Source organism: Pteropus alecto, unplaced genomic scaffold, assembly GCF_000325575.1.
Source record: "Pteropus alecto unplaced genomic scaffold, ASM32557v1 scaffold138, whole genome shotgun sequence".
NCBI classification, from domain to species: Eukaryota; Metazoa; Chordata; class Mammalia; order Chiroptera; family Pteropodidae; genus Pteropus; species Pteropus alecto.
The window spans coordinates 1,983,766-1,994,297 of record NW_006441525.1 but is presented as its reverse complement, the minus strand read 5'-3'; the positions used below and the strand labels follow the sequence as shown (position 1 = coordinate 1,994,297).

The 10,532-nt window shown below is 38.7% G+C and overlaps 1 protein-coding gene across 1 annotated transcript in view; it reads right to left on the bottom strand.

Annotated features, from left to right (window-relative positions):
• Positions 1 to 437: 437 nt before the first annotated feature.
• FBP2 (fructose-bisphosphatase 2) overlaps positions 438 to 10,532 on the bottom strand; it is a 30,299-nt gene continuing 20,204 nt past the window's right edge. Inside the window, exons 5-7 of the mRNA XM_006918816.1 lie at positions 10,281 to 10,418; positions 4,065 to 4,184; positions 438 to 842 (exon numbers count right to left, since the gene is read on the bottom strand). Of these exons, the coding sequence (XP_006918878.1) occupies positions 648 to 842; positions 4,065 to 4,184; positions 10,281 to 10,418 (453 nt within the window). The 3' untranslated portion in view covers positions 438 to 647. The remainder of the gene's footprint in view (positions 843 to 4,064; positions 4,185 to 10,280; positions 10,419 to 10,532) is intronic.

The following is a 10,532-nucleotide window of genomic DNA, read 5'->3' as shown; positions in this document are numbered from 1 at the left end:
TTTAAATATTAACTCTGTTTAGTATATAGTTTTGTCAATAGGTGACCACTTCTTTCCATTCAAACATTACTGGTCATTCATGTTATTGCTCCCAAAAAAGACTTGATCTGAAATTTTAGAATTTAATGGCCATGAGATTTCTAACTCAAACCTTAACCAAAATAAGACCAGAACTCTTTGTCGGCCATTTAAAAATATATAAATATACATTTAAATATATTATATATATTTAATGCATGTATTTTCTCATGAGAAAGGAAATAAACCACTACAGGATAAGACACTAGGTTCAAATTTTAAGCCAGCCAAGACAAATTCTTAACTGTTCTTTGTACTTTTTGCCAACAAGTAGGTAGCTGCTGATTACTCAAACTGACAAAATTACAACCCTATTTTCCACTGTTCATGACAGAAAACAAATCAAATTTGTTCTTCTTACTTGTCGGTTTTTATTTTTAGCTGTTTACACTGACCACAGAATCACCTCTGGCCTCTGGACCTGTCATGAATAGTTTGCTGCTGCCCTTCTGTTTGTGATTCGGTGGATTGGCCTTCATTACTCATCATCACCATTGTTACTTATTATTCATTAGGGTCCTTAATACAAGTACAGGACAAAGAGATGAGGGTTTGCAGGGTCAGACTCACTACCTGCCTGCCTGGTTTTTCTGTACACAGGTGAGATATTCCTGCACATCATCCAGGGACCCCAAAATCAGGGGGACTCTTTGGTGAATGGTCTCAGGCTTTACATCCAACACGGGCTGTGTTCCTGTAGTTGCCAAGCCTCCTGCCTGCTCAATGATGTAGGCCATAGGATTGCACTCATACAGGAGCCGGAGCTGCAGAGAAACAGAGTCAGGTAGACAAGTTTTGCAAGTAGCCAAAAATCTCAAGCCAGGCCCCTAAAGCTCGACAAGGAATTCTAACTACTGAATTTCTGATTGTTTCATTAGTGCGAGTAGGCTCGTGCGCCTCAGCAGAGCGGACTGCCTGAGATTTAGACACTCCAGAAGGCGGGGTGCATCAGCCGATGCTCACCAAATCTGCCTTTGCAAGAACCTCTGGTAAGTAACTACCTGACTTGTGACCTTTATGAGAGATCTGCCTATTCATTTGGAAGAATGAGATCTTGGTACCCTTTTCTTGTTGGTTCAGTAATGTGGCAAAGTGAATCTGCAGGCTTGATTAGGAGGATCTATATGCGAAGAGTCAAGTTTGGATGGGACTGGAAGGTCACCTCGAGGTATCTCAGGATAACCACAGAGTCCAGGATAGTGGTGGAGAATTCCACATCTCAAGTGTCGACTTGGCTAAACAGTTTCCTGGTGTTTAACTGGCCTTTTCTTTTGCCCCTTAGACTAACTTAACTCCTGTTGTCTGCAGTCCTATAGTATCCTGCACTTCCCCTTTTATAATAGTTGTGGCAGTGAAGTTTGTTTAACATCTGCCTTCCTCCATAAACACCCTCTTTTGAGGGCAGGATGGCATCTGTCTTGGTTGGTCACTGTGGTATCTCCATTTCCAGTACTGCCTGATACAAAGAAAGTGTCCAAAAAAAGGCTACCATATACCTTGCACAAAGGCTCCCAGTGAGGGGCAGAAATGGGTCGGAGGGTAAAATCAGCCCACGTCCTGCTTGCCAAGCTGTGCACATGGACCCAGGGCTAAACCTGTTCTGAGCAAGAAATGCCTTTTCTGAAAGGCACTACTGACATCCCTGTGTCAGTAAGCACATAGTGAATTGAAATGAAATGGGCTGGAATGAATGTCCCTTTTGGACTCATTTCTATGATTATGTTGTGACTCCCTCCCCAGACCACCTTCCCACCACCCTCTCACCAGACACACACACACATATCACATTAGATTCAAGGTGACATTCTAGCTGCATTCTCTGACTCAATATCATATTATCTTCTCCTTCCTTCCCCATAGGTGCAAAATCTATGATTTGTTTAAATGTTAATTTTCTATAATCGGCTTACAAAGTGGTTGACCCTGCTCTATGCAGCCTTTTCCTTTCCATTCTTTCCTTAAAATCTGTTTTGAAGATATGTTGAAGCTATTTGGAGAAAGAGTCATATTTAGTGTTGATTTTTATTTTTGTTATTACATGGAGAGGAATAAAGTAGCTCTGGTCTAGGTTGGAGAGTCAGGCACTCAAGAGAGAGTAAGTTAAGACACTGGAGCATTTACTTGCCATTTTGGTAAAACAGTGTACAATGCTCTCACCTTAGACCCCTGATCTTTAGAGTCATGGGCAGCCTGGCAGGACACAGAGAAGCCTCAATGCGTATAGGCACACTTGATTCAGCTAGTTTTGTCCCTGGTTGTCCACAGGAGGGACACTGATGTCCATGCTGTCCTGAACAGGCTGCCAAGGAGACTCTGACCTGGCAAGTTGTAGAGCTTGGCTCTTTCCTCCCCTTTCCCTTGCCCTGGGGGCTTGAAGACAAGTGTTTTGGGGATGTCAGGCAATAAAGTCGGGGGTTGTAACCAATTAATCAATTAACCTTTGTGCCATGTTGATTCAGATACTTCAAAAAAAGAATAAAAGAGCACAGCATTCTCACATAAAACTTGTCTTGGAGCCAAGGTCTTCTCTGACCTTAAGAAGCCATCATTGTAATAAACTCATCACAAAACACAACACCCAAGTCTTTGTGGTGCCTTGGCCTGCAGGCCATGTGATCTATTTTTCCTTCAGTCAAAAGTTGCATGGTTCTACAGAGACAAGCACACACAGGAGGAGAGGCATATGCACTCCCCCCCCACACACACACATACACACATATGTACATAGATGTGGTCACAGAAACCGTGAGAGTTAAAACATGGAATTCAGAAACCAAAGGTACTTTAATTATGGGTGGTAGTTATGGTGCTATGAAAATAGGACTATAAATGGAATTATACTTGCTTATGGAAATGTTTAAGTAATTATATGTGGGTGTTTTCTGACTCATTCTAAATCATTTTATTAATCAGTAATAATTAGTCTTAATAATTAGTCTTTATGTTCTCCCTGTTTGAACAAAGTGGTTCTATTTAAGCATTTCCAAAACTTTTACTTGATCTCATTTAATATTCCATAATACTTCTTTGCACCAGCACCTCTCATGCAGACTTTTCTGTGATTCTTAGTTCAATAGGTTCATATACATGAGCTCAACACTCACATAATGAGAAATGCGTGATACACCAATCTGCATACTAAAAATCTCTCTGCTCTTATGTGCTGTTAGATCTGATCGTGGCTTTGAATCCGGCATTCTAATAATTCAAATTTCCCACCTTGATTGTGTGTGTGTGTGTGTGTGTGTGTGTGTGTGTGTGTGTGTGTGTGTGATTGTTGATATGTCAAAGAATATGGCAGGTCTTTGTTTTGTTTTGCCTACTCAACTATGATTTCTGTGATTGGCTAAAAATCAGACACCTGTCCTTGAGAGAGTCTATTCAAGATAGATGCATTTAGATCATAAGATTTCCACTTGATAATACAAGTATTTTCAGTTTTGTGTCATAAAATTGCTTAAGATCTTCCAGCAGTTACCTTTCCAGAAATAGTGAATGAATTCTAGAGTATGGAAACTTTCTAGAAGACCTTGGGTGGACTTCAGATCGTCTGTGAATCCCCTGAAAACAAATGTAATGCATACGTTTATATGCACTTTTTTCTGAGAAGTAGGTCCATAAGTTTCATTGGAGTCTTAAAGAGGTCTATGATCTAAAATCAGCTGGTGCTGAAACTAAAAGTCAGACATAGCATTTGGAAAGTGGGAGATAAACACAGCTGACTCATGGTCAGTGACAGGCATAAGACCAGAGGAAAGGAAGGCCAGAATGATCAGCATTATCAACAACTTCAACCTTCTCCTCCTCCAAACCTTCTACTACAACCTCAAAATTTACTACTAGGAAATACATCTCATTCTTTTCTACCTGCCCATTCTCAGACAGACATGCCGAGGACAGGGCAGTAGCTGAAAAAGCAGGTGTGAAGAGAAAGGGAATTCCAACTGGCTCCCTGACCAGAGACAGCCAGTGGACAGGAGAATTACCTTGCCCTTAGGACTTTTCTGGTTTGCTGGGTACAGGAAAATCCCTCCATAGACCAGGGTACGGTGCACATCGGCCACCATGGAGCCCACGTACCTGGCTCCATAGGGAGCACTGCCGTCCTAGTAAGCAGAGAGGGAAGAGACAAGATGCAGTGAGTTCAGTAATTAGCCAGCTCAGGATCACATGTCCAGTTGGTGTGGCCTCTGCATTCCAGATCCTTCATTCTCTACCCACTAGGCGAGAAATTGAAAAACATATAATTAAGCATTTTATTCATTCAAAGCCCCATATCTCAACCAGTGATTGAATTCATTATAAGACTACATAAAGTAAGACACAATATCTTGTAACCATCTTTTAAAAAGCAGCTATCAAAAAAAAAGGAAGGAGGGCAGAATATGCTACCCCAAAATAAGCCACTTTGGCATATCGATTATTTTGAATTAAAGTTACTTGAGAAACAGCTGATGCAAGGACACTCTGGCCCTTCTTCATCCTCCTGAAAGCAGGAAATAAATCTTTCATGTGAAAGGTGCCTTCCCTGTACCAGTAGGAAGAGAGACATTATCACCAGAGATAGAGAATTTAAGACTTGAGAAGGCTGTATCAATAAACCTTGTTACTTCCTCACTAATGTACTACCCTTAGACCTAACTTCTTTGTCCTGTCAATTCTTCACACATTTATTGTTTCTTTGCCTAAAAGTTATAAAATCTGCCTGCTTTGGTCACTTCTTCAAGTCTCATATTTTTAATGGGGCTCCCATAAGTATAAAATTAAATTGGTTTTCTCTCATTAATCTGTCTTATGTCAATTTAATTATTAGACCAGCCAAAGGACCTAGAAGGAAAGAAGAGAAAAGATTTCCTCTCCTACAGTTCAAACAATTGCTTGGCAGCTCCTTGAAACTCTGTCTTGGTGTACCTCAGTTCAGAGCACTTTTTAGCTTTCTCAGAGCCAGATGCCTTGAACAATGACAACTTTTGCACTTACTGCAGGCAGTGTTCATCCACTTGCAAAATTTTAAACAGCTTTAGAAATCATTTTTCATTTTAAATAATGTATCGAAATGTTATCATTTCAATATATAATCATTTCAATGCATAATCAATAGAAGAGATTATTCAAGAATTATTTTACATTCCTTTCTTACACTAAGCCTTCAAAATCTTGTATGTATCTTATAGCTCATCTCATTTCAGACTAGTCACATTTCAAATGCTCAATAGTTTCATGTGACTAGTGGCTGCTGTACTATTAGTGCAGATTTAATTACAACTTTTTCTTCTCCTATTTCAAAAAGTTATAAAATGTATAATCTTCCATATTGTCTTTCTCTATAACTAAAAGTAAAACAATATATTTTTTAAATATTTTTTCAAAAAGAAGAAGTGGAGACAGTGTATAAAAACTATTCTTTCAAGAGAACTTGGCTGCAAAGTGTACAAGAAAGAGTAGTTAATAAGATGATACAGGAAGAAAAGGTGGGTTGTTCATTTTCTGATATTTAGCAAACCACACTTGATTTTTTAATTTTTTAATTAATTTATTTATTTTTTATAGTGACAATGGTTAATGAAATCCGATAAGTTTCAGCTGTACATTTTAATAGTAAGGCATATATATATTTACATTTTGTGTTCACCTCCCATAGTTAGATTTCTTTCTGTTTTCTTATATTTAATGAAGGACACTTAAGTATATTTTTGCAAGTGGATGAACACTGCCTGCAGTAAGTGCAAAAGTTGTCATTGTTCAAGGCGTCTGGCTCTGAGAAAGCTATATAGAATGCCCGTGTATATTTGTATTTACTGCCAGATTTCCTATTCTGATCCATAGCTCTGTCTATTCATGTACTGGTACTAAGCTGTTATAATTATTGAAGCTTTATAATATGTTTTAATATCTGATAGCACCACTATTTCCACCACATTGTCTTCCCCCCTTTTAAGATTTTCTTCCATTACTCACTCTTGTTTATTTTTTCATATAAACTTTAGAATCACCTCATGCAGTCCAAAAAAGTTTATATTTTTATTAAGAAAAATTAACTTTTAATTGGTCAATTCAATTCACAAGGGCTTTTCCCTTTCATTCTAAAACTAAACTAAACTACACCTCAAACTTTACTTTTAAAATATTCTTAACAGTCGGAAACTAATGATGAAGAAAGATCCCCAAGATGAGAGGCAGAAAAACAGGAAAAGTAGAATCACGGAAGTCAGAGAAGAAGACGATGACAGTGATCAATAATTTCAGATGCTCAGAGAGAGTGAATAAAATATAGACAGTAAAGTTTCAATGGACTTGACCACACAGAAGTCATTGGTAACTTCGACAAGAGCAGTTTCCATGGAGTTGTAGAGGCAGGGGACGAATTTCAGAGGACTGAATGGGAGAAAAGGAAACGGAGACTGAATGAATCACGTATGCATGTGTGAGTGTTTGTGAGTGTGTGTGTGAGTATATGTGTGTGAGTGTGGTTCATTGCAATATGATGGCAAGGGTTTTGGCATTGACTATAGCCACAAATGTAGGTGGAAGAGGGATTTTTAAGATGAAAAAGATGTGACTATGTTCACAGGCTGAAAGGAAATAACTAGTAGCAAGAGGATGAAAATACAGAAGGAAGATGGAGTGAGGAGGAATTGGAGCTGAGAGCACAGGTAGGAGGATGAATGTTGGACCTGAGATCATTTAAAAAAAGACTGTCACTGTGTTTGCAGGTGTGAAATGGAGAGCTGATGTGACCTATTTTCTCTGTCAAGTAGGACCAAGGTCAAATACAACATGCTGAGGGGTACTAATAGACCAGTAAACATGGTGACCTCACTCATAGTGCCAACATTGGCTTGGTTATACTCCTCAGTACATGCATCAGAGTGGAGAGTCTACTGGAGATTGACTCAGAGTTAGAAGAATGTAGAAAATAAGGAGGTAAGGGAGTAGAGGATACAGGTAGAAGAGAAGTTGATGTCATCAATCATAGGGTACAGGCTATTAGAGTGTCAATGAGGTGAGGAAAGGAACAAGGGATAGGGACAAGAGGACACGAACCAAAACACAGGGACAAAGAGGAATCAAGGGACATGATGAACTTCACATCAGAGCTAGGGACATAGAAGTGTGTTGTAGACCACGTGTTTGTGTTTCCTCCAAAATTCATATGTTGAAATCTTAAACCCAATGTGATAGTGATAGGACATGGGCATTTGGGTGGTGATTAGGCCATGAGAGTGGAGCCCTCATGAATGGGATTAGTGCCCTTATAAAAGAGACCCCAGAGAGCTCCCTTGCCCCTTCCACCATATAAGGATGCAGTGTAAAGACAGTCGTGTATGAAACAGGAAGTAGACCCTTGTCAAACACCAAATCTGCCGGCACCTTGATCTTGGACTTTCAGGCTCCAGAGCTGTGAGAAGTAAATTTCTGTTGTTTATACACTGCTCAATCTATGGTATTCCATTATAGCAGCCCAAATGGACTAAGACATAGTGTAAGAAATATGAAAGGCTAGGGGGCTGTTTGAAGAGTAAACATGAGAATTTACCCTTTCATAATTCGGCAATTCCTAAAAACTGATAATCCCTAGGATTATCACCTTAGACGAGTTACTCGACTGTTCACTTGAAACAGCACCTGACGCAACATACACTAGCTATTATTATCATGACTAAGTAGAAGAGTGCATTCAGGGATAGGAACAGCTGCTATTGTCAGGGGAGAGAGATGGCAAAGGAAGATGCTTTTTTCACAGTGGCAGAGAGGAAAGGAGAGCACTTGCACCAAACCCCGCCTCCTGAGATGCAGTGTATGGGGGAATGGCAGCCAGAACAAAATATCTTGCAGGGAAGCAACGGCCTCAGGGAGAATCAGGGGTGGGAAGGATCTACCTACTCACACAGAGTGAGCTTCCAAAAGGCAAAACTTCAAGAGAGAAAGGAGACCACAACATATTACAAATTTTAAAAAGTTGGCTAAGACTATATTAAACATCATAAAATCCCCCCCAAAATATGCTATTTTTATTAATTAACTATCTGATATATATTTTCCCTTTAAATTTTTTTGGTTGCATACTCTTTGGCCTCTTCAAATGACATGGTTTTATAATAATTTGTGTAAAGAGAAATGGAATGATCTGTTTTCAAAATCACATCATCATTGCACATTCCAGAAAAAGTGAAGAACCCTATAACCTCAACTTCCAGAAACCTCTATTAACAATGTTGCACATTCTTTGAAGATATTTTATGTATATATACACACTATGTATATTTGTGTGCATAAACACACATACACACACACACACACATATATACTTACATATAGGAGATTATATTTAGTTCTGTACCCTATTTTCTTCACTGACTATTTTGTAGACATGTTTCATTATCGATATATAAAGAAGGACTTGCCTTTATAATGGAAGAATAGATGTGTAACAAAATATTCATTAGGATATTGTGAGTGTCCATAATATATTAACCCAAGCTTACAAATGAGTACTTCAGTTATTCCTTTTGTTGTTGTTATAAATGATACTGCAATGACATATTCTTTTGCATTTATCTCTTTTCATTTGGCCTATTAGTTCCTTAGCATAAACTCCTGGGGAAATTTAGGATAAACTGCTGAGTCAAAAGGTATGGATATTTAATATTTAAAATCATATTCCAGATTGCCCCCCAGAAAGGTTGTGATGTTTATGTTTTCAATAACAATTTATGAGAGTGCTTATTTTCCTACACCACTGAACAGTATTCATCTTTTATATTTTTGCCAATCTCATGTGTAAAAATGGTATTGCATTTAATTTGTACTTTTTATGAGCACCTTCCCATTTGCTGACTGGACATGTACGCGTCTTCCATAATATGCACTTTTTTTTTTTAATTTGGGGGCTTGCTCATCCTTGTGTTATGATTTATAAGGGTCCTCACATAGACTATTCACTTGCTGTTGGTCATAAGTGGTATATGTGGTGTTACTTTTTTCTCAGTCTGTAACTTCTCTTTCAAAAAGATTTATAGGTTTTTGTTTTTTGCAGAGGAGTTTTCAGTGGTAGAATAAATATCTTCCTTTATGGGTTCTAAAGGACGTACTTTTCCGCTTAGAATTGAAACCGTCTCTAAGACTGGCAACTCATAAATAATTCTGAGTCTATCAACCTCATAATTCATATCCTGTTATTTTTGCCCTCAAGACGTCTGACGGTTTGTGTGCCGTGGCAAAATACTACTTCACAAAGCAAAGGTAACAGGGGACTGCACTTCAGAGAATTTCACTTAAAAAAAAAGACGAAAGAAATAAAGAGAGAGAGAGAGAGAGGAAGGAGGGAAGAGGAAGGAAGGAAGGAAGGAAGGAAGGAAGAAGGGACGGGAAGGGAAGAGAAAGAAAAGAAAGAAAAGAAAGAAAAGGAAAGGAAAGAAAAGGAAAGAAAAGAAAAGAAAAGAAAGAAAAGAAAAGAAAAGAAAAGAAATAAAAGAAAATCTTCCAGGGACAGCCAGGCGGGCACACCAACCACCGCCTTTCCACCATATGAAACGGGGCCTCTCATACATCTCCCAAAATCTGGTGAGGGAGAGTTACACTTGTAAACAAGCTTTTTTGCTCTACTCCTAGTGTAAGCCAGACTTTACACTTGATCTGGAAATTATTTGACTATGTACCCATACCTGCCGTAAAGTTCTCTTTGTATGGTAAACATATTTAATGGGTTGTTTGGGTTAACAGCACATGAAGTCCAGAATTTTGTGATCACGTTGAGAGCCAAAGAGCTTGCCAAAACTTGGAGTAAACACCAGGCCTCAATATTAGAGCTTATAAATGGGACTTTCAGATATAATTATTCAGTCTGAAAGCAAACATTACTGAGTGGCTCGAATCTATATAGATGGTCACTCAGAAAACAAATGATTTGAAAGAAGTTCTGGCCTGAACATCTAAATTTTGAAAATATTATCTCTGCCTTCATTGTAAATAATTTCTCTTGTAAAAACTCAACTGAGTAGTATTACTTTTAGTAGGTAAAGTTTAGCTATAAAAGGTATTGATTGCTTATGAAGAAAGGCAGAGTCTACCATTCTTATACTGACCAGAGCCACAAACAGTGCCACCAACCTCTTTTAGCCAGGCCTCTAGAGCCACCACCAGAAAAGGAACCCACTGAGGCATCATTCTCCCTGCCACTGCCTTAGGCTTTCTTCACTCACCTCAGGGAATTTCTTTTTCTGCACATATTCTGTTGTGGCAGCATCAAAATATTTGGCATAGCCCTCATTGAGGCTGTAAATCTTTCCTTTCTTTTTAATTTTGACTTCTTTTTCCACCAGAACAAATTCTCCAAGAGCCTAGAAAGATGAAGAGAAACACCAGTAAAAAGGGAGATATCAGGACACAGAAGCCAAGAGCACACGCCCTAACAGAGAACATTGGAAGACGTGGGGCTTCTAGAAATGCCCAGG